Source organism: Pongo pygmaeus, chromosome 8 (genome assembly GCF_028885625.2).
Source record: "Pongo pygmaeus isolate AG05252 chromosome 8, NHGRI_mPonPyg2-v2.0_pri, whole genome shotgun sequence".
Taxonomy (NCBI): domain Eukaryota; kingdom Metazoa; phylum Chordata; class Mammalia; order Primates; family Hominidae; genus Pongo; species Pongo pygmaeus.
The window spans coordinates 72,008,832-72,033,172 of NC_072381.2; the positions used below are offsets into that span (position 1 = coordinate 72,008,832).

The 24,341-nt window shown below is 49.3% G+C and overlaps 1 protein-coding gene across 2 annotated transcripts in view; it reads left to right on the forward strand.

Moving 5' to 3' along the window:
* The window catches only part of LRRC20 (leucine rich repeat containing 20), a 97,702-nt gene that overhangs the window by 61,561 nt on the left and 11,800 nt on the right, over positions 1-24,341 (forward strand). For both annotated transcript variants that reach the window (XM_054436957.2, XM_054436958.2), the window contains one exon: positions 3,367-3,534. In XM_054436957.2, the coding sequence (XP_054292932.1) occupies positions 3,367-3,534 (168 nt within the window). The remainder of the gene's footprint in view (positions 1-3,366; positions 3,535-24,341) is intronic.

Below are 24,341 nucleotides of genomic sequence, written 5' to 3' on the forward strand. Positions count from 1 at the left end.
TTCATTCATTTATGTACTCATCACTAATTCATTTATATACTCATCATAATGTACTCATCATTATCGAGTGCTCACTATGTACTGGGCAGTGTCATGCACACGTTTCTACAGTGTAGGCAAAGCCTCACCCTTGTGCAGCTTCTGTTCTCATGGGAAGAGTCAGTGAATACACAGATAAGTCAGCATGTTAGGTGATAACAGATGCTATGAAGGTTAATACTGCAGGGAGTGGGAACCCAATGGGAAGGGATCTTACTTTAGATAGAGTAACATTTGAGCAAAGACACACATAAAGTCAGGCAGCAAGCCTCACAAATGTGTGGGTAAAGAGCATTTTATTTTTATTACTTATTTATTTTTGAGACAGGGACTCGCTCTGTTCCCCAGGAAGGAGTGCAGTGGCAGCATCATGGCTCACACTGCAGCCTCCACCTCCTGAGCTCAAGCGATCCTCCCACCTCAGCCTCCTGAGTAGCTGGGACTATAGCTGCACACCACCATGCCTGGCTAATTTTTTTGTATTTTTTGTAGAGACAGGGTCTTCCTATGCTGGTCTTGAACTCCTGGCCTTGAGTGATCCTCCTGCCTTGAGCTCCCAAAGTGCTGGGATTACAGGCATAAGCCACTCTGCCCGGCCTCTAACACTGTGACCTTATGAGCCACTCTGCCGGGCTCCCAACACTGTGACCTTATAATGGTGATCTGGATAGCAGCGTTCTGTGGTTTAAGGTGTGGCTATTCAAGAACCTGGCTGCCAGGGGAAGCCTGGGTTTGCATGAAGCAAGCACTGGACCTGTTGATGGAACCTTGGGTTCTGACGTCCCTGAAGATGGAAAAATGGAAGGCAGTCCAGGCCCCCTGCACTGTCTATTTGCCTCCTGAGGGGAGAAGAGTCATTATTTATCACATATTTTCTGAGTGACACAAGGTGCCTGCAAGAGGCTGGATGTAGGGACAAAGATGAATCAGATGTAGTTCCTCCCAAGAACCCCAGTGTGCTGGAGCAGGGCACTTGCAGTGGGGCTGGTACCCAGGCGCGCGCGCGCGCGTGTGCACACGTGTGTGTGTGTGTGTGTGTGTGTGTATACACAGAGACGCTGGGAACGGGGCAAGGGGTCAGCTTTCACTGTAGGGATACCTGGGAGGGGCTGTGGGGACCTCAGAGCAGCTGCATTGTGGGGCTGTGGAAAAGCAGGCATGGAGCACTGAGGGAGGGGCAGGGCCAGCTGCAAAATTGGTGGTGCACAGAGATAAATGACTCCAGAAATCAGGGGTCATTTTTCTAAAAGTTACATAGGAAGCTTTTCCCTTTCTTTTACAGTCTCTCTCAGCATGTCATGGTGCCTTTCATTTACTATTTCATGTCGTTCTAAGTAAGGAAAGATCAAAATTTAGCATGAATTTTACCATTTATGTTGTGGAATGCTAGTTTTAAGTGCAATTATGAGAGCATTAAAATCATATATAGAATCATGAAATTATATAATTCATATTTTGTGGCTTATTTTCTCCGGAGGTGCCTGGAGTAGGCCAGAAGGACAAACTCAAACCAGACTCAGAAAGGTTGGAAGGCAGAAGGGAGGAAGGACAGACTCAGAGGGCCCAGGGGCCCTGTCCACAATGCAGGGCACCCACACAACCACCCTCAGGCCTGACAGCTGCTAGGTTTCTGCCCTTACCAGATGCTGGACTGACTGCCTTCCACCCTGGCCTGGGGTGATCTGAGGAAGCTGAGCCAGGTCTTCCCTGCCTAAGAGTCCACCACCCTCAGCCTTGGCAGGCAGGCAACTCCAAGGCTCTTTAAACCTGTGCGTCAGGACCTGCTCAGTGCCTAGCTCAGGGGTGGGTAAGAGGCTCACTCCTGCTAAGCCCCAGTGGCCCTGGGTGAGGGTGAGGGAGAGCTGCTGCCTGCGTGCTCCACCCTGAGACACATGGAACACACGCCTGACTCTGACCCTCCCTGCCGAAGTGGAGGGTGCAGTGTCATTGCAGAGCAGGGATGAGGAGGGGGAGGCCAGGCAGGAGAGCAGGCCGCCATCCTGGGGAGGCAGTAGGAGGTCGGATCATGTGCGAGCTCAGACTCCATGACCCAGCTCCACTGATAAAACTCAGATTCAAGGATAAAATTATTAAGACATTCAAGATGGCCATACAAGGCATTCCACCCCAAGTGTGGGGCCCTTCTGATCATGAGACCTCATGTGAATACACTGGCCCCATGCCCACAAAGCCAGCCCTGGGAGAAGAACTGGGGGGCATTCTTCAGGTTACTCAGCATTTCTGGGCCTCAGTTTCCCTCGGGTCAGACAGGGTGGGGAGACACTCACTGTAAGGCCACACCTGGATGGGGACTGGACAGCCCCTGGGGTCTTACCTCTGCCTCTCCCTGTCATGCTGCTTCACCTGTGTTCACAGACTTAATCCTCTCACAGCCCTAGAGACAGGCATTATGATGTTAGCTCCTTGCTACAGGTGAGACGAGGTCCTTTCTGCGGGGATTAAATAACGTCGTAAGGAAGAACAGTGAAAGTAGGGGCACGGCTGGTGTGTACCCAAGCATGGGGACTCCAGTTCCTCCTCCCATCAGCCCTGGGCTGTGCTCCTCTACCACCTGCTACCCTTGCTTCCTGCCCCCCAGCTCTCCTCCCTGCACAGGGCCCTGTGGGCGCCCAGCTTCTCTCACTAGATTGTGGCATCTCAGCTTCAGCCCACACTATATCTGGCCCCGTCTCTTGGTACTGCCTCAGCCGAGTTCCCAGCAGAGGGACTCCCCCGGCCCAGCTGCCTTCCCATGTAGGTCCCTGCACAGGTCGCTGACCAGCTTTTAGAGCGGCTGCTCTCGGAGCAGGAACTCACCCACATTGGGTCAGCTGTGGTTGGCTAGGGGAGAAGGGGCACGTGACACTGAAAGAATGTGGCTGCCTCTGGTGGCTCCTTGAGCAGGGAGGGCCATGGAGAGTGGTGTCCCCTAAATGGAGTATGGGGAGCCCCGAGGGGGAGAGGCTGCCCATCCTGACCTGCCCCATCAGGGCCTGGAGTTGAGGCTTTGTCTGAGGGAGGAGCCAGCACCTCCTGACCCCTCGCTGAGGCCCGGGCTTCTGCTGGGAGAGCCTTCCATTCCAAAGTCAGCAGCAGGCGGCCTCAGCTGGAGTGACAGGTGGCAGGCCCCAGGCAGTGGTAGGAGGGTGACCCCTCCTCTAGCACAAATAAACATGGAATCAGCCCTGTGTGGGGCTCCCTCTGTGGCCTAGGGCTTCCTCTATGCCTTCCTGGCCCAGGCAGGGTGAGAGCCACAGCGGGCAGTCACTGTGGTCTCAGGGTGGCCCCCTTCTCATCCTGTTCTTTCTCCTTCCCTGCACGCGGCAGAGCTCCACCTGGAGGGGAACTTCCTACACCGCCTCCCCAGCGAGGTCAGTGCCCTGCAGCACCTCAAGGCCATTGACCTGTCCCGGAACCAGTTCCAGGACTTCCCTGAGCAGCTCACCACCCTGCCGGCGCTGGAGACCATCAACCTGGAGGAGAATGAGATCGTAGGTGAGTAGGCCTGGCCCACCTGGCCCTGGGCTGCTGCACGCGGCACTCATGGGACACAGGATTCTGGAGTCGACCTTCACAGGTGGGAGGAGAAGCTTGGGCTTTCTGTCTGAGATGCCTGAGCAAAGGACATGGGGCTTGGGAAGGTAGACATTTTGAGGCCCTGTTGCCTACCGGGTGCTGGGTGGGACACTGGCTTTCCCTGGCAGGTAGACGGCCTTGGCTTTCACCACAGTGCAGCTCTGAACTAGCCAGGCCACTGTGGGCCACAAGCTCTCCCTCTCCAGGTCTCACCTGCCAGCCTAGGCGGTCTCAGACCCTTTGGCTCTGGCCCTCTGTGTGCTTTTTCCTCCCTGAGCCCCCTGGCTTCACAGAGACCTCTTCACAGGAGTGAGCAGGGCCCACTAGACAGCCATGATCAGCACAGCCTCTCTATGCCTTCCAGAAGAAACACGCTGCTCCCTGTCAGCCCAGCCCGCCAGGGCCCTCACCACCAGGGAACCAGGGGTCTGATAGGTGCCTTCTGCAAACAGCAAATCCCAGGAGGTTGAGTTCTGCTGAGGTCAGGAAGCGGTCCCTCCTTCCTCTTGCAGCGATTATGTGTCTCCTGTCTCATCAGGACCTCAGAGAGCCGAGCCTCAACTCCAGCTAGTGGTCTAACCTGCCCAGACAACCTGGGCACTAGGTGGGGTCTCTGTGTGCCCTCCCCTCCACAGCACCCTCCTTCAGTGGCTTGGCCCCAGTTCATCCTCTCTCACGTGGCCCCTAATGTGGAAATGTTGTTCTAATGCCGATGATGTTCATAATAAGCCCCTTCAGTTATGCTTTCATTTTCTTAAGCCCTTTTATAGCCATTATGCCATTTGATTAAAAGCAACATGAGGCAGGCCATTCCCCATCAGATGAGTCCTAGTAGTTTGGGCCCATCTGATGGGGAATGGCCTGCCTCATGTGGTGCGAGTGCCCATCTGTCAGCAGTGCCACAGGCAGGACTCTGACCCTGGCTGGGGGGGAGGTGGGACCAGCTGACCTTTGAGGTTCTGAGTCTTTCCTTGGACAGGTGAATCAACCGAGGCCCAAACACATCATGAGAGTGCATCAGGTTGCACAGTGAGACTGCCGTGGTGCCAGGATAGGAATACGTGATTCCAGAACAGCCCTGTGCCCAGGATGGACGTCTCTTGCCTGGCCTCTGGGAAGCTCCTGGGGGTGGGCTCTGGTTTAGTCTTACGCTCCCAAGACCAAAGTCCTCAAGTAGCTTGCACCTGGATTGGCTCCTGGATCACTGGGGCCTCTGAGTATTCTCTAAGCAAAAGGAGCCTGCCCAGAAGTGCCTTGGCCTGCGTGGCTCTCCCTCCTGTGCTGTCCTGCTCACCCAGGGGCTTGCTTTTGAGCACTTCGCCCCCTGCATTCCTGGCCAGGCCCTTCTTGCCTGGGTCCTTCCTCTCCTGTCTCTGTTCATTGTGGCCCCTCGTGATGCCTCCACTTCCTTCTGCTGCTCATCCAAATGGGGCAGTAACTGAGCAAGACCAGAGCTAGGTGTGCAGTGGGTAGACAGGTGGGTCTCACCAGCACCGGCTTTGGCTTCCCCATATCCTAACTGTGGCCTTGGAAGGCTCACAGCAGCTCTGTGAATCTCAGCGCCCTCTCATCTTTCAGATGAAGCTTATCCCCCACCCCCAGAAGGTGGTTCAAGATAAGAAGGTGGCTTTTGCCCAGATAGGGGAGCAGGTCTAGTGGGTATCTATGTTGGCTGCAGTCCAAGAAGTGACTTGCACTAAAGTGGGCAGCAAGGGTGGCCCAGATCTCCTGGTCCTTCCCCTTCTAAAAGGCTGACAATATCTCTTAGCAGACACAGCCACAGAGCAAAGATCGGCTGTTTTGGCTCCTCTTGCATAGACATATCTTGCTTTTCTGCAGAATGACAGTAATAATTTCGACGTGGAAGCATCTTACATCTTACCAAGAATGGTCATGTGCAGTCCCACGTCCACAGGGTGATGGCCTCCCCTTGACACAGGTAGAAACCGAAGCTCTAAGCCTTCATGGCCAAGTGCCTATCACACACCTGGTCAGGTAAGAGAGACATCAGTGACTGGGCTGTGTTTCCCAGTCAGTTCAGCCTGGGACAGAGCCCCTGCTGCCTGGCCTCAGCCAGGCCTCGGTGATATGGAAATGTCAGGGGCTGTCGCTGTCCAGGAGGGGCTCCTGGTTTACCCCAAGTGGCCAGCTGCTCCTGAAAGAGCTTGACTGATCCCAGGGCCTTGTCCACTGCAGGAGGCCTTGGTTGTTCTTCCCCTGCCCCCGAGCTAGAGAGAGGGGGCATATGGAGGCAGCCACTGTTTCCTTGCTGGAGTCTCTCTGCTTCTATTTTCTATCTCTCCCTGATCCATCTGAGTTACTTGAGTGGCTTCTCAACTCCCAAACCAGCAGCAGAGCCAGGTCACAGCCTTCATCCCCAGGCTGGAGGGAGGTGAGAATGAAAGGGCCTGCTGGAGGAAGGAGGGGCTGCAGTGACAGCGACAAAGATAGGGCTGCACGGTCTTCCATTATGGAAATAGTTCTGCACTCTTCGCTGCTTGTAGCTGAGCTCCTGCAGCACCTCACTGGGATAATTGTAGAAACTTAGGATGCCTTCAGAGTGGCTTATTTTTTCCTTCCAGAATGCTTAGAGGGTGGTGGAAAAATAAAACAACATTTTTATGGGAAATAAATTTGAGATGCATGAGTGGCCTTTAAAGCTTTAGTAAGTGGAGAACAGGCAGCTCTGAAACAAGACCCAAGTGAATCAGAAGGACAGCCACCCTAAAGGGACCTCCCCAAAGCAGCCCCAGCCTGGCGCTGGAAAGACGTGGAGGCTCTCAGCATCCAGGCAGCTGCCAGGATCAACTCAGTCATCCTCTTATTTCTGAATAGAGCTGCCACGTGATCTTCCTCCACACTCTGAGCCATTCTCAGGGAGAGAAGGAGGGAGGTCTGGGATCTCAACAGGGCATGGAGGCTGAGCAGGACAAGGATACTTCTGTCTGCTTTCTGATGCCAACCACTGGGAGGTGGTACCTGACCTTGGTGCTCACTGGTGGCTAAATGCCCCCAGGTTTCAGGTCTGTGTGGCACATGGATGCTTTTGTTGCCACCTTGAGCACATGGCCCTCCGGTCTATGTGTGTGACCCTTCTCTGCTCTCCCCACCTCCGCCAGCATCGGGTGTGGTGTGTGACGTACAGCAGGTGCTCAGCAGGGTGGGAGCATTATGTAGAGCAGGAATTCCAAAGCCTCGAAGCTCCTCTGAAATAAGTGAGACATGATAGGGCAGAGTTTTTCAAGTTGCATACTATGACCTGCTAGTGAATTGTTAAGTCAAGTCAGTGGGTTGAGACCAGCAATTTTTTAATGCAATAAAATAGAAAATCTCAGAGTACATCACCACATATAAAATGGTAATTACTATGTTGTAACTTTAATTTCAGTTTTACTATGTGCATGCACAGATCTATCTATCTATCTATCTCTCTCTCTCTCTCTCTCTCTCTCTCTCTCTCCTGGGACATGATGAAAAATGGTATTTCTTACTCTTAGTCATGATGAAAAAATATTGAAAGCCACTCTTATGAGTTGTCCTGCAGAGATTTGGGGGTCTGTTCTCAGCCAACTCAGCCACCCATCCTCCCTAGCTCATGCCCTAACCACATTATACAGCCTTCCTCCTCTCATCCCTCCCCTTCTCCCGCCCCGCATGGCCCGTGCTGTCAGTCTGGAAGTCCTTTCTCATGTCTTACCATTTTCTCTGCCTGTGGCCAAATCCCCCGAGTCTGAAGGTCTGGGCTCCGTTCAGGTGAAAGGGAAGCAGAGCGGGTCAAGGGGCTTCTCCCTTTCCCAGCTGACTCCCTGGCAGACACACAGCAGCAGGTGTCTCCCACCCAGATGAGAGGCTTCCGGGGTCTTGGGGACTGGCCTGCCAGGACACAGTTGTTTACTCTAGGCACTCCTAAGAGGGAGAAAAGGGTTTGTAGCTTATAATATTTGTTCAGATAAGAGCCGTTTATAAGTTTCTGGGATATGAGATAGTTCCTGTATTTTTCAAATCAGAAAGTGGTGTATGGAAGTTTTTAAGTATTTATAAATAAGCCCACCTGGGAAATGTCATTTCTGAAGAAGGAGGGGCTACAGAGATGAATGAGATGCAAATCTCAACCTCAAGTTGCTTATAGGTATTAGTGTCAGCAAACACTAGACGGCTAGCTAGCACCTGGTCACAGGTGTAGGGGAGGGCAGATGTGCCGTTGAGAGCCAGGGAGAGGACTCTCAGTGGAAGGGTGGCTGTCCTCATGTCCTTGTGGGAGGGTTTCTAAGGAGGTGGAGGCATGTAGTCTGACTGAGTGATGACATGGGGACATGATGGGTCGGGGGCAGTCAGCTTGTTCACCCCAACAGCCAACACACATGACTTGAAGGTGGATGCAGGGGTAGCAGGGCCTCACCACTTGCTCACCAGTACTTGGTGCTGCTTAGCAATTCAATCCTGGAACATGTGAGGGTGAAGACAAACATCACGTATTTGAGAGACTTCATTTTGCCCAGTAAGAGACTATTATTTCAGTTAAGCTGGAATTTAACTTTCTGTAACCCTCAGTTCTCTGTTGCTTTTTTTATCCCCCCTATGCACCCACTGCTCCAGAGAGCACAAGAGATTAGAGGAAAACAAGTCTTCATTAAGAATTTAAGCTGGGCATGGTGGCTTATGCCTGTAATTCCAGCACCTTGGCAGGCCGAGGTGGGGGAATTGCTTGAGCCCAGGAGTTTGAGACCAGCCTGGACAACATGGCAAACCCCATCTCTACAAAAAGTACAAAAATTAGCCGGGTGTGGTAGTGTGAACCTGTAGTTCCAGCTACTCGGGAGGCAGAGGTGGTAGATCAATTGAGCCTGCGAGGTTGAGGTTGCAGTGAGCCGTGATTGCACCACTGTACTCCAGCCTGGGCCACAGAGTGAGACCCTGTCTCAAAAAACAAAAAACAAAAACAAACAAAAAAGAATTGATTACACAGAGTAATAACACTTTTTTTTTTTTCTTTGAGATGGAGTCTTGCTCTGTCACACAGGCTAGAGTGTGTTGGCACGATCTTGGCTCGCTGCAACTTCGACTTCCCAGGCTCAAGTGATCCTCCCATCTCAGCCTCTCAAGTACCTGGAACCACAGGCGCACACCACCATGCCTGGCTAATTTTTGTATTTTTGGTAGAGATGGGGTTTTGCCATGTTGCCCGGGCTGGTCTCAAATTCCTGAGCTCAAGTGATCTGCCCGCCTCGGCCTCCCAAATTGCTGGGATTACAGGCGTGAGCCACTGTACCCAGCCAGCGGCACTTTTAAGAGGAAAAGTATCTATGTCATATAGGATGCTTTGGGCTGCATTTACTTAATTCTGCCCTTGTCCTGTTTCACCTCTTACTATCCCAGCCGATATTTCTCAAAGTGTGGTCCCAGGACCAGCAGTGGCAGCATCGCTAGAGAACTGGTTAGAAATGCACATTCCCTGGCCTCGCCCCAGACCTACATCAGAAACTCCTGGGAGGGCGCAGCAGTCTGTTGTAATACCTGCCCCCGACCCCCAGCTTTCTGATTCACATTCATGCTAAAGCCTGAGAAGCTCTGCCTGGGCTCTCGATTCTCAAAGTGGCTTCCATAGGCTGGCAGCATGGGCATCCCGGAAGCCTGTTAGAAATGCAGAGCCTTAGGTTTCACTTCTTACCTCCTGAGTCAGAATCTGCACCTGAGCAAGAACCCCCAGTGATTTGTTTGTATAATAAGTCCTCATTTAATAAGCACTGTGCCAATACCTGGCCTGCTGCCCATCCTGTAGACCCACCAACCCTCAGTAGAATGGGGTCAGCAGGAAGTAGGGAATCTTGGCCGAAACAAATGCTTTTGGACCCAAAGCTCTGCCTCCTGCCAGGCCAGACAGTGGCATAGTGGGAGGCTTCGGACCTCCCAGCTTGCCAGGGAGGGTGCTTTGACCTGCCAGTGCCAGCTGCCCTCAGAACTTCCTCTGGGCTCACGAGGCAGATTGAACCATGGTCACAAAAGGCTTCTCAGTGTCCCCTGGGACTGACTGCCTGTCTTCAGCCTGGATGACACAGAGAGGGAGACGCCTGACTGGGCCTGGGGGCTCACGCCTGTAATCTCAGCACTTTATGAGGCCAAGGCAGGAGGATCGCTTGAGGCTGGGAGTTCAAAACCAGCCTGAGCAACACAATGAGGCCCCCATCTCTACAAAAAATTAAAAAAAAACATTAGCCAGGCATGGTGGTGCATACCTGTAGTCCCAGCTACTCAGGAGACTGAAGCAAGAGGAGTACTTGAGCCCAGGAGTTCAAGGCTACAATGAACTATGATTGCACCACTGTACTCCAGTCTGGGTGACAGAGGGAGACCTTGTCTCAACAACAACAATTAAAAAAAAAAGAAAGAAAAAAGAAAGGGAGCCTCCCATGGTGAAAACAGAGGCAGAAGCAGAAGCCAGGGCTCCCTCTTACACCTCCTTCTGCTTCTCTCCTGATGACTTGTGGCTCCCCTGCAGGGTAGAGAGCCTCTGAATCAAACTCCGCTCATTCCTGACCACTTTCCATGTTCAACTCTTGCCTGTTCTCCCTCCCTTAACCTTGGCTTCTCAGAGTTTTGTAGTCAGAAAGGCAAAGGTCTGAAGCCCCACACACATCATTAGCATGAGCAGGCCTCCTCCTCTCTGCGAGCTTCCGTTTCCTCATCTGCAGAGTGGGGAGGACACTGCCACCCACTGGAATCGGGGCTGGAGGCAGCGTCACTGTGATCATCTCTTGCCTCAGCCCACCTCCTGCTGCTCAGCCCACCTAGAGTCCTGACCACATGCTGCCCGCTCACTCCTTGCCCTCTAACCCATGGGGCCACTTGTTGCATATACTTCTTGCATGCAGCCAGGGGCCAGGACAGAGGAGCCAGAGGGCACTGTTCAGAGGTATGATGGAGGCTAACCAATGGCTGCAGGGTCCAGGGCCAGAGGCAGCTGGCCAGGGAAGGTTTGCCACAGTTGGCCTTCTGGAAGGTTCTGAGCGTCCAGCCCCCAGCAGAGTTGTGGCGCACCCTCCCTGGTCCCCCAGAGCCCACCCCACCCCTCCTTCTCCCCATACACACACCTGGAAGCATGCTTCTCTGTCATTTCAGGTCTCAGTCTTGGGTCCCATTGTGGCTCACAGAGTGGGGACAAATAATTTCTGCAGAGAAGGTAGCTGACAGGTGAGAAATTCCCCACTTATCACTGTAAGGTTGACGGAAAGGGCATTGTGTGGGGAGGCTGCACGTCTGTGTCTGAGTCCCAGCTTCAACACCATCTGTGTGAGGTCGATTAACTGGAAACACAGACTCAGTTTCCAATCTGAAAAATGGGAAGATAGTCCTCACAGCCCTCTCCAGAGGATAAGATGAAATTAATGCACACACCACATTTTATAAAGCATAAAATCCTTCATGGACTTCGAGGGGATTGTTGACCCTCCCCCCATGTAAGTGTCTGCATATGTAAAGGGGCCCCTCTACGTCCTGGTTGGTAGATAATGATGACTAACCTTCCCATGCCTGATACATCCTGGTTATAAAGCACCTTCCCCCACTGTGCTTCCCCTAATCTCCCAGACACTGATCAGGAAGTACAGGAAACAGAAACCGTGTGGGCATTTTAAGTAAAAAGGGATTTTCATGGGGACTTAGGTTCTTACAAAAGCCTGGAAGGCTTTGGCAGTGGCTGCAGGCTGGGCTGCCAACCATTACTCTCAGAACACCGCTGATGAACCCTCCAGGTGAGTTAGTCCCTCCCATAGTCAGGAAGGGGAGAGCAGGAGGTCACCGTGGAACTGGTGAGCTCAGGTTGTTTTGCAGGACTGCCAAATAGGGATTGGGAGGCCACTGCAGGGGGCCTGGACCCTGGGATGCTGAGACAGAAACCCACACCCTGCCCCCTCTGGGGCACTTACTGGCCAACCCTAACTGCAGGGGATCAAGGAAATGTGGGTTTATGTTTCCAGCAAGTTGCTCAGTCTCTCAGCATCTCCATTTCCTTCTCTGGACGATACTGGATTCAATGAGAATAGTAGATTAAATGAGTCAGCATATGCATTGCACTTTGAACCATGCTGACATGTGGTGAGCTCTCTGTATGGTGGTAGTTGCTCTCTAAGAATGTAAGGGGCAGCTCAGATGAGGGCTTGTGGAATGTAATCATGGTCTGTTAGAGCTGGGCAAGACCTCAATGAGTTGGGCAAGATCTCAGAGTGACCCTGGTGTAGCATGGAAAGATTAGAGCCAGTAACTGGGCAGTACAGAACGGCAGGCTTTCTGCAAGGGACTGACAGTGCTGGGGTGGCGGGGGTCCTTCCTCTTTCCCTCCCTCCCTCTCTTCCTTACCACATCTGTAAAAGGGATTTGAGATGGCCACTTAGTATCTAGAAGAGGGAGCAATCATGATGCATAGCCTTCAAGCCTGACAAGGATTGGACTAGGCAGGGATCCTCTGGGCTGGCACATCTGGGAGGACAAAGTCAAACCTGTGGCACTTCTCTCCTGCCTCTGGATCTGGGGCTCCAAGCCCATCTGGAGGGATGTTGATTTGTTCCCTCCCTGGGCATGGAGTTTGGATTGCCCCCTGAGCACAGCCAGCTTCCCAGAGCCTGACCCTTGCCCTGACCCCTATGCGCCGAGTGTCACAAGTCCCATGACAGGATGACTTGCCCTCTGAGGTGGTAGCTTCTTGCCTGCATGCCCAGCAGCTTCATGCCTTCTGCCCCGCATGCCCTTGCTTGGTGTCTGCAGAGCTCTGAGTTGTGCTCACAGGCATTAAGCAGTAGGTGCAGGCATCGATTGTGTTAGCAGGCACTTAGGAGGTGGTCATTAGACAAACGGTGCAAGGAGCGCTTGCTGGCTGTGCAGCAGCACCGAGGGAGAGGTTGGGATTAAACAAACAGGTGTCAACAGCAATTAATGCAAATTAGACATGGCCCCCAGACACGAGGGTGCAGGAAGCTCCTGTTTGCAGCCCCTGCCCCACTTGTGTCCACCTGCAGGGAAGTAGCAAGCCACACACTTGGTCTTTGCCCAAATGGCATTCTCTGTGCCAACCACTGTGTGGTGAAACCTGGATGAACCAAAACCTCCAACTGTCCAGGATACTGTTGGTGCTCTGCTGGTAGCACACAGGCCAACAGCAAGAAGTTCTTTGACCCTTGTTTAAAACACAAGAAAAGGGCCAGGCGCAGTGGCTCACACCTGTAATCCCAGGACTTTGGGATGCTGAGGTGGGTGGATCACTTGAGGTCAGGAGTTTGAGGCTGGCCTGGCCGACGTGGTGAAACCCCATCTCTGCTAAAAATACAAAAATTAGCCAGGTGTGGTGGCATGCACCTGTAGTCCCAGCTACTCAGGAGGCTGAGGCAGGAAAATTGCTTGAACCCAGGAAGCGGGTTGCAGTTAGCCAAGATTGCACCACTGCACTCCAGCCTGGGTGACAGAGCCAGACGATGTCTCAAAAGAAAAAAATAAATAAAATTAAATTAAAAAATAAAACACAACAAAAGGCTTCCAGGCTCCATTTACTGCCACTCTCCACTACTGCCTGTCCCTGTCTCTGTCCAGAGTGCTGGAGAGCTGTCTGATGTCCTGATCTCCAAGCCCAGATTTGCAAGGATGCCTTATCCAACGAATAAAAGGCTTGTGGGGATATGGACATGGGTGTGTAATCATAATGGGTTTGTTGCCTGATGCACTCAGCAAGTCAGTACGCCGAGACACTGGGTTGCAACAGAGAAAGAGGTTTAATCATAGGGTCACTGAATGAAGACATGAGAGGATACCTCAAATCTATTACCCCAAGGAATTTGGAATTAGAGTTTTTAACAGTTTGGGAGTGGGCTGAAGCGTGGAGATCATTGTTGGGTGGAAGAGAGCAGGGTGAGGTCATGGGACAGGGAGAGGAAGCAGCTGTGCTTTCATGCTGATCCTGATCCTCTGTGGTGCGGGGGGGGGGTCTCCAAACTGGTTGCTGAAATTGGGGATCTGAAAAACATCTTAAGCTATCCTACAGCAAAAGTTGATGATTCTAATGTTAGTGATCCTGTCTATAGGAACAACAGGGTTGTGAATCAATTTGTAAACCGCCTTTGGACCCTAAAGTCAGAAATCCTATCTACAGGAACAACTGGGATACACAAGGTCAGGATCTTGTGCTGTGTGACTTTCAGCAACAAGGAAGTGGGCCAAAGTGCAGCCCAATTAATGCTTAATTATAACTCTATTTCAGTCCAGAATGTAGCATGCAATTCTTGTCAACCCTCTGGGGACACTTTTGAATTTAGGCATTTGGGGAAATGTTCCTTCATTCACCAGTTCTGTTTTTAACTAAGTGATTTGCTTTGTGCTGGAGCTGAGCTGCACCGAGCTGGAGATACAAATAGAACAAACACACTCCCTGCTCTCATGGAGCTCCTGGCATTGTCCCATGCACTAGTGACCATTTGCTGCACACCCAGCTCTTCTCTAAGCACTTTTCAAGGATGCTCTTGTTTAATCCTCATGACAACCTTATGAGGCAGATACTATTATTCTCCTCAGGTGAGGAAACTGAGGCACAGGGAGATTAAATAACTTGGCCAAGGTCACTCTATCTGAGCCGGGATTCCAACCCAAGTAGTCTTGCTGCATAGTCCCAGCTATTCAGGACAGTGCTTTGCATAGGGAGAGATTTTTGCAGATAGCTATAGGGGGATAGAAAGCCATAGGAACATTATGGCAGAAGCGCATAACTTTGGTTGGAAAGAAACCCCTTTGGAGTGGAGAGAACAGTATAAGGCAATGAGGCGGGTTTCCCTAGGCTAGGTAGGCAGTCAGCCCCACTCCTGCTAGCTCCAGTCAACTCTGCAAGCCGGGGGAGGGTGGCACCCAGAATGGAAGTACTGTGCAAAAGTTTTCACCAGATTCTCTCATTAATCTTCACCGAGAAGACTGGAGGTGCTCAAACTATCTGTGCATTCAAATCATTGGGCAGGCTTTTAAAACTCCATGTCCTGACTACACCCCATGCCAATTAAATCAGAGTCTCTGATGGTGGGATTCGGGCTTCATGATTTTTGAAAGCTCTCAATGTAGTTGCCCAATGGTTTCTTCTGGCCTGCTGCCCAGGAAAGCAAATTCACTGAGAACAGCAGATTTTGCAGCAAAGAAAAAGTTTAATAATCACAGGGCCAGCCAAGCCAGAGGATGGGAGAGAATTCTCAAATCAACCTTCTTAAGAATTTAGAGGTTAGAATTTTTCAAGGATAGTTTGTCAGGCAGGGGGCTAGGGAATGAGGAATGCTGATTGGTTGGGTTGGGGATAAAGTCATAGGGGGTTGAAGCTGTCTTCTTGCACTGAGTCAGTTCCTGGGTTGGGGGTCACAAGACCAGCTGAGCCAGTTTCTTGGTATGGTTACTGGTTGATATGGTTTGGCTGTGTCCCCACCCAAATCTCATCTTGAATCGTACCTCCCATAATTCCCATGTGTTGTGGGAGGGACCCAGTGGGAGATAATTGAATCATGGGGGTGGTTTCCCCCATACTTTTCTCATGGTAATGAATAAGTCTCACGACATCTGATTTTTTTTTTTATTATACTTTAAGTTTTAGGGTACATGTGCACAATGTGCAGGTTAGTTACGTATGTATACATGTGCCATGCTGGTGTGCTGCACCCATTAACTCGCCATTTAGCATTAGGTATATCCCCTAATGCTATCCCTCCCCCCTCCCCCCACCCCACAACAGTCCCCAGAGTGTGATGTTCCCCTTCCTGTGTCCATGTGTTCTCATTGTTCAATTCCCATCTATGAGTGAGAACATGCGGTGTTTGGTTTTTTGTCCTTGCGATAGTTTACTGAGAATGATGATTTCCAATTTCATCCATGTCCCTACAAAGGACATGAACTCATCATTTTTTATGGCTGCATAGTATTCCGTGGTGTATATGTGCCACATTTTCTTAATCCAGTCTATCATTGTTGGACATTTGGGTTGGTTCCAAGTCTTTGCTATTGTGAATAGTGCCACAATAAACATACGTGTGCATGTGTCTTTATAGCAGCATGATTTATAGTCCTACCCAGTAATGGGATGGCTGGGTCAAATGGTATTTCTAGTTCTAGATCCCTGAGGAATCGCCACACTGACTTCCACAATGGTTGAACTAGTTTACAGTCCCACCAACAGTGTAAAAGTGTTCCTATTTCTCCATATCCTCTCCAGCACCTGTTGTTTCCTGACTTTTTAATGATTGCCATTCTAACTGGTGTGAGATGGTATCTCATTGTGGTTTTGATTTGCATTTCTCTGATGGCCAGTAATGATGAGCATTTTTTCATGTGTCTTTTGGCTGCATAAATGTCTTCTTTTGAGAAGTGTCTGTTCATATCCTTCACCCACTTTTTGATGGGGCTGTTTGTTTTTTTCTTGTAAATTTGTTGGAGTTCATTGTAGATTCTGGATATTAGCCCTTTGTCAGATGAGTAGGTTGCAAAAATTTTCTCCCATTTTGTAGGTTGCCTGTTCACTCTGATGGTAGTTTCTTTTGCTGTGCAAAAGCGCTTTAGTTTAATGAGATCCCATTTGTCAATTTTGGCTTTTGTTGCCATTGCTTTTGGTGTTTTAGACATGAAGTCCTTGCCCATGCCTATGTCCTGAATGGTAATGCCTAGGTTTTCTTCTAGGGTTTTTATGGTTTTAGGTCTAACGTTTAAGTCTTTAATCCATCTTGAATTAATTTTTGTATAAGGTGTAAGGAAGGGATCCAGTTTCAGCTTTCTACATATGGCTAGCCAGTTTTCCCAGCACCATTTATTAAATAGGGAATCCTTTCCCCATTGCTTGTTTTTCTCAGGTTTGTCAAAGATCAGATAGTTGTAGATATGCGGTGTTATTTCTGAGGGCTCTGTTCTGTTCCATTGATCTATATCTCTGTTTTGGTACCAGTACCATGCTGTTTTGGTTACTGTAGCCTTGTAGTATAGTTTGAAGTCAGGTAGCATGATGCCTCCAGCTTTGTTCTTTTGGCTTAGGATTGACTTGGCAATGTGGGCTCTTTTTTGGTTCCATATGAACTTTAAAGTAGTTTTTTCCAATTCTGTGAAGAAAGTCATTGGTAGCTTGATGGGGATGGCATTGAATCTATAAATTACCTTGGGCAGTATGGGCATTTTCACGATATTGATTCTTCCTACCCATGAGCATGGAATGTTCTTCCATTTGTTTGTACCCTCTTTTATTTCACTGAGCAGTGGTTTATAGTTCTCCTTGAAGAGGTCCTTCACGTCCCTTGTAAGTTGGATTCCTAAGTATTTTATTCTCTTTAAAGCAATTGTGAATGGGAATTCACTCATGATTTAGCTCTCTGTTTGTCTGTTATTGGTGTATAAGAATGCTTGTGATTTTTGTACATTGATTTTGTATCCTGAGACTTTGCTGAAGTTGCTTATTAGCTTAAGGAGATTTTCGGCTGAGACAATGGGGTTTTCTAGATATACAATCATGTCGTCTGCAAACAGGGACAATTTGACTTCCTCTTTTCCTAATTGAATACCCTTTATTTCCTTCTCCTGCCTAATTGCCCTGGCCAGAACTTCCAACACTATGTTGAACAGGAGTGGTGAGAGAGGGCATCCCTGTCTTGTGCCTGTTTTCAAAGGGAATGCTTCCAGTTTTTGCCCATTCAATATGATATTGGCTGTGGGTTTGTCATAGATAGCTCTTATTATTTGGAGATACGTCACATCAATACCTAATTTATTGAGAGTTTTTAGCATGAAGGGTTGTTGAATTTTGTCAAAGGCCTTTTCTGCATCTATTGAGATAATCATGTGGTTTTTGTCTTTGGTTCTGTTTATATGCTGGATTACATTTATTGATTTGCATATATTGAACCAGCCTTGCATCCCAGGGATGAAGCCCACTTGATCATGGTGGATAAGCTTTTGGATGTGCTGCTGGATTCTGTTTGCCAGTATTTTATTGAGGATTTTTGCATCAATGTTCATCAAGGATATTGGTCTAAAATTCTCTTTTTTGGTTGTGTCTCTGCCCGGCTTTGGTATGAGGATGATGCTGGCCTTATAAAATGAGTTAGGGAGGATTCCCTCTTTTTCTATTGATTGGAATAGTTTCAGAAGGAATGGTACCAGTTCCTCCTTGTACCTCTGGTAGAATTCGGCTGTGAATCCATCTGGTCCTGGACTCTTTTTGGTTGGTAAGCTATTGATTATTGCCACAATTTCAGATCCTGTTATTGGTCTATTCAGAGATTCAACTTCTTCCTGGTTTAGTCTTGGAAGAGTGTATGTGTCGAGGAATTTATCCATTTCTTCTAGATTTTCTAGTTTATTTGTGTAGAGGTGTTTATAGTATTCTCTGATGGTAGTTTGTATTTCTGTGGGATCAGTGGTGATATCCCCTTTATCATTTTTTATTGCGTCTATTTGATTCTTCTCTCTTTTTTTCTTTATTAGTCTTGCTAGTGGTCTATCAATTTTGTTGATCCTTTCAAAAAACCAGCTCCTGGATTCATTAATTTTTTGAAGGGCTTTTTCGTCTCTATTTCCTTCAGTTCTGCTCTGATTTGAGTTATTTTTTGCCTTCTGCTGGCTTTTGAATGTGTTTGCTCTTGCTTTTCTAGTTCTTTTAATTGTGATGTTAGGGTGTCAATTTTGGATCTTTCCTGCTTTCTCTTGTGGGCATTTAGTGCTATAAATTTCCCTCTACACACTGCTTTGAATGTGTCCCAGAGATTCTGGTACGTTGTGTCTTTGTTCTCATTGGTTTCAAAGAACATCTTTATTTCTGCCTTCATTTCGTTATGTACCCAGTAGTCATTCAGGAGCAGGTTGTTCAGTTTCCATGTAGTTGAGTGGTTTTGAGTGAGTTTCTTAATCCTGAGTTCTACTTTGATTGCACTGTGGTCTGAGAGACAGTTTGTTATAATTTCTGTTCTTTTACATTTGCTGAGGAGAGCTTTACTTCCAACTATGTGGTCAATTTTGGAACAGGTGTGGTGTGGTGCTGAAAAGAATGTATATTCTGTTGATTTGGGGTGGAAAGTTCTGTAGATGTCTATTAGGTCTGCTTGGTGCAGAGCTGAGTTCAATTCCTGGGTATCCTTGTTAACTTTCTGTCTCATTGATCTGTCTAATGTTGACAGTGGGGTGTTAAAGTCTCCCATTATTATTGTGTGGGAGACTAAGTCTCTTTGTAGGTCACTCAGGACTTGCTTTATGAATCTGGGTGCTCCTGTATTGGGTGCATATATATTTAGGATAGTTAGCTCTTCTTGTTGAATTGATCCCTTTACCATTATGTAATGGCCTTCTTTGTCTCTTTTGATCTTTGTTGGTTTAAAGTCTGTTTTATCAGAGACTAGGATTGCAACCCCTGCCTTTTTTTGTTTTCCATTTGCTTGGTAGATCTTCCTCCATCCTTTTATTCTGAGCCTATGTGTATCTCTGCACGTGAGATGGGTTTCCTGAATACAGCACACTGATGGGTCTTGACTTTTTATCCAATTTGCCAGTCTGTGTCTTTTAATTGGAGCATTTAGTCCATTTACATTTAAAGTTAATATTGTTGTGTGTGAATTTGATCCTGTCATTATGATGTTAGCTGGTTATTTTGCTCGTTAGTTGATGCAGTTTCTTCCTAGTCTCGATGGTCTTTACATTTTGGCATGATTTTGCAGCGGCTGGTACCGGTTGTGCCTTTCCATGTTTAGTGCTTCCTTCAGGAGCTCTTTTAGGGCAGGCCTGGTGGTGACAGAATCTCTCAGCATTTGATTGTCTGTAAAGTATTTTATTTCTCCTTCACTTATGAAGCTTAGTTTGGCTGGATATGAAATTCTGGGTTGAAAATTCTTTTCTTTAAGAATGTTGAATATTGGCCTCCACTCTCTTCTGGCTTGTAGAGTTTCTGCGGAGAAATCCACTGTTAGTCTGATGGGCTTCCCTTTGTGGGTAACCCGACCTTTCTCTCTGGCTGCCCTTAACATTTTTTCTTTCATTTCAACTTTGGTGAATCTGACAATTATGTGTCTTGGAGTTGCTCTTCTTGAGGAGTATCTTTGTGGCGTTCTCTGTATTTCCTGAATCTGAATGTTGGCCTGCCTTGCTAGATTGGGGAAGTTCTCCTGGATAATATCCTGCAGAGTGTTTTCCAACTTGGTTCCATTCTCCCCGTCATTTTCAGGTACACCAATCAGACATAGATTTGGTCTTTTCACGTAGTCCCATATTTCTTGGAGGCTTTGTTCGTTTCTTTCTATTCTTTTTTCTCTAAACTTCCCTTCTCGCTTCATTTCATTCATTTCATCTTCCATCACTGATACCCTTTCTTCCAGTTGGTCACATCGCCTCCTGAGGCTTCTGCATTCTTCACGTAGTTCTGGAGCCTTGGCTTTCAGTTCCATCAGCTCCTTTAAGCACTTCTCTGTATTGGTTATTCTAGTTATACATTCGTCTAAAGTTTTTCCAAAGTTTTCAACTTCTTTGCCTTTGGTTTGAATTTCCTCCTGTAGCTTGGTGTGGTTTGATCGTCTGAAGCCTTCTTCTCTCAACCCGTCAAAGTCATTCTCCATCCAGCTTTGTTCCGTTGCTGGTGAGGAACTGCGTTCCTTTGGAGAAGGAGAGGCGCTCTGCTTTTTAGAGTTTCCAGTTTTTCTGCTCTGTTTTTTCCCCATCTTTGTGGTTTTAACTACTTTTGGTCTTTGATGATGGTGTTTTACAGATGGGTTTTTGGTGTGGATGTCCTTTCTGTTTGTTAGTTTTCCTTCTAACAGACAGGACCTCAGCTGCAGGTCTGTAGGAGTTTGCTAGAGGTCCACTCCAGACCCTGTTTGCCTGGGTATCAGCAGCGGTGTCTGCAGAACCGCGGATTTTCGTGATCTGCAAATGCTGCTGTCTGATCATTCCTCTGGAAGTTTTGTCTCAGAGGAGTACCCGGCCGTGTGAGGTGTCAGTCTGCCCCTACTGGGGGTGCCTCCCAGTTAGGCTGCTCGGGCGTCAGGGGTCAGGGACCCACTTGAGGAGGCAGTCTGCCCGTTCTCAGATCTCCAGCTGCGTGCTGGGAGAACCACTGCTCTCCTCAAAGCTGTCAGACAGGGACATTTAAGTCTGCAGAGGTTACTGCTGTCTTTTTGTTTGTCTGTGCCCTGCCCCCAGAGGTGGAGCCTACAGAGGCAGGCAGGCCTCCTTGAGCCGTGATGGGCTCCACCCAGTTCGAGCTTCCCGGCTGCTTTGTTTACCTAAGCGAGCCTGGGCAATGGCGGGTGCCCCTCCCCCAGCCTCGCTGCCGCCTTGCAGTTTGATCTCAGACTGCTGTGCTAGCAATCAGCGAGACTCCGTGGGCGTAGGACCCTCTGAGCCAGGTGCGGGATACAATCTCCTGGTGCGCCGTTTCCTAAGCCCGTCAGAAAAGCGCAGTATTGGGGTGGGAGTGGCCCGATTTTCCAGGTGCCGTCTGTCACCCCTTTCCTTGACCAGGAAAGGGAACTCCCTGACCCCTTGCGCTTCCCGAGTGAGGCAATGCCTCGCCCTGCTTCGGCTGGTGCACGGTGCGCTGCACCCACACTGTCCTGCGCCCACTGTCCGGCACTCCCTAGTGAGATGAACCCGGTGCCTCAGATGGAAATGCAGAAATCACCCATCTTCTGCATCGCTCACACTGGGAGCTGTAGACCGGAGCTGTTCCTATTCCGCCATCTTGGCTCCTCCTCTCCATCTGATGCTTTTATAAAGGGTTTCCCCTTTCACCTGGCTCTCGTTCTGTCTTGCCTGCTACCAGTAAGACGTGCCTTTCACCTTCTGCCGTGATTGTGAGTCCATGAAACCTCTTTTTCTTTATAAGTTACCCAGCCTCTGGTATGTCTTTATCAGCAGCCTAAAAATGGACTAATATACCAGTCCAGGTGGTGCCAGCTGGTTTATCAGAATGCAGAGTCTGAAAGATACCTCAAACACCAATCATACGTTTTACAGTTGTGATGTTATCTGTAGGAGCAGTTGGGGAGGTTAGGAATCTTGTGATCCCTGGGTACATGACTTCCAAAGCGTAATTCTAACCCTTGTGGCTAACTTGTTAGTTTTACAAAGGTGGTCCCTGAGCAAGGAGGGAATTAGTTTTGGGAAGGGGCTGTTATTGTCCTTGTAAACTGTAAACAAATTCCTCCCATAGTTAGCTTGGCTTATGCCCAAGAATGATCAAGGACAACTTGTGAGGCTAGAAGCAAGATGGAGTCAGCTATGTCAGATTTCTCTCCCTGTCATAACTTTTGCAGAGGCAGCTTTATCCAGATGATTCCAGTGTGCAGGCTAGATAGAACCACTGAGCTAGACAAGAACTTCTGATAAACCCTTCTGCCCCAGGTGTGCACCACCAGTTCTGAGGCAGGGAACACAGGCACATGAGAGGGGACAGCAAAATTGTCATTCTTTTCTGAGGCTCTTCCCAGAGCACCTTAACCAAAGCAGAGGAACTAAGAGAGGCCTGAGAGCAGCCTGTGGGAGGGCATAGGCCTTCCAGTGGCCGGAGTGCAGAAGGAAGGAGGAGGGTGCAGAGGGCGGGGAGGATAAATGTCAGGCATGGGCCCAGCAGTTTCAGCTGCTTATTTGGCTGTCTCCAGAGTGGCCAATAAGAAGACTGAGTCATTTTTGCAAAGAATTGTTATGATCTGGCTTTGATTGCATGTCAGATATGGGTTCAGGGGAGTCTTTGGAGGGAAAGGCTGTGGTGGGTGGCCCCCTCGATGCCCATTGGCCCACCGTTGCTGGCCAACCTGGGGCAGAGAGGAGGAATCAAAGCCAAAGGTTTTTCTCCTTTGCTTTTCTTTCCCTGCAGCTCATACTTAAGGACAGAAAAATGTCTCTAGGTTTATTGGTAGATTCTTAAAACATCCTGTGCCTCCCATCCTATCGATGGGGGTGCCCGCCATACTTCCTGCACCTCACTAACCCCCTCCTCCCTGGAGAGCACCGATGGTCCCACCCCACAGATCATGAGGTGGAAGGATGGTCTTAAAGATGAAAGGTTGTGGTTCAGAGATGTGAAGGGGCTTGCCTGAGGGTGCACAGCTTTAAATGGCAGTGCCAAAATTAGGGCCTGTGTCCCTGGCCCTGTTCACCCTGCCAAATGGCCCATCGTCAGCAGGAGACTCAGAACTCCAGTCCACCCAGCTTTTTCTGCAGGCTAGAACTCAGCCTGCAGGGTTGTCAAGGCTGTGCAGTGTGCTCCTGGCTCTCTGAGGGCTGGAGCTGTTCTATTTCCGTTTGCTTCCGCCCCACCCCTGCCAGGATGCCCAGTCCAGGGCCCTGTGGAGGTAGGGAAGGCTCAGCCCCTGTCCCCACCTGACTCTGCCCAGCAGGATGTGGTGGAGTGGTCTGAGAGATGTGTGTGTGTGGCCCTGGAGCCTTCTTGTTGTGGCATGACCCCCTGTCCCTGCCAGGTTACCGCAGTCTGCTTGCTTGTCTCTTGTGGCATTTTGAGAGGGGGTGTGCAGCTCAGCGCAGCACAGCAGGGCATCCTTGATCTTGGTTGTTTTTGTGTCCAGGCACCAGAGCTGCCTTGAGGCTGAGATGTGGGGCCAGGGCTGGCCTGGATTCTCCAGCAATGCTGGAATCAGAGGCCAGCCAGCAATTCTGGTTACCTCTGTGCTAGGTGCTCACCGCCTTTGACACTTCCCCAGGTCCTGACCCCTCCTTCTCCCAGGGTCCCACTGTGGGTGCCACACTGGACCAGGAAAGCGCTCTGGAGCCATCATTTGTAATCATCCTGTTTCTCAGCCGGTTCCACTGATGTGAAACAAGTTTACCTGTCAATATTGCTAACAATTAGTGAGATGGGGGCAAGCTGACCTCAGGGAAGTAATTTTCTGTAAACACTGCCCACTCTGCTTCTACTATTTTTGATTACTCTAAACTTCCCACAGACATAGGTGGGAGTCCAGGGTGGCTGTCTGCAGTGGGAGGAGAGCCAGCCAGTGCATAGTTTAATTCTGCTTGAGGTTTTTGCCTTGCCATAGGCCACTGAGTCCTTGACTTTAGTCCTCACCTAAGACATGAGGCCTTGCAACAGAAGCCCATACACTTGGGGGCCATGGGAAAGTTAAAGGAACATTCCTCTGACTTCATAAAAGGATTCTAGAACTTCACATCCTACATTCTACAGTCATAGACTGAAAGAGATGGAAGTAACCGCAGAATGCCCTGTAGACTCAAAGCCTCTCATTATCTGGAATAGTGGAATGTTGGAGGCCGAGTGCGGTGGCTCACACCTGTAATACCAGCACTTTGGGAGGCCGAGGCAGGCGGATCACTTGAGGTCAGGAGTTCGAGACCAGCCTGGCCAATATGGTGAAACCCCATCTCTACTAAAAATGCAAAAATTAGCTGGGTGTGGTGGCGTGCACCTGTAATCCCAGCAACTAGGGAGGCTGAGGCAGGAGAATCACTTGAACCCAAGAGGCAGAGGTTGCAGTGAGCCGAGATTGCGCCATTGCACTCCAGCCTGGGCAACAGAGCAAGACTCTGTCTCAAAAAAAAAAAAAAAAAAAAAAATAGTGGAATGTTGAAAACAACCTGGATGTCCAACAACAGGAACAGGAGCCAAAGTGGTACATCCATCCCATGGACTATGATGCAGCCATAGAAAGTCACCAATTTGTAACCTGAAAAGATATTTACGGCGTGTCATGAAGAACAGCATGTCATGGCATGCTATCCAGGAG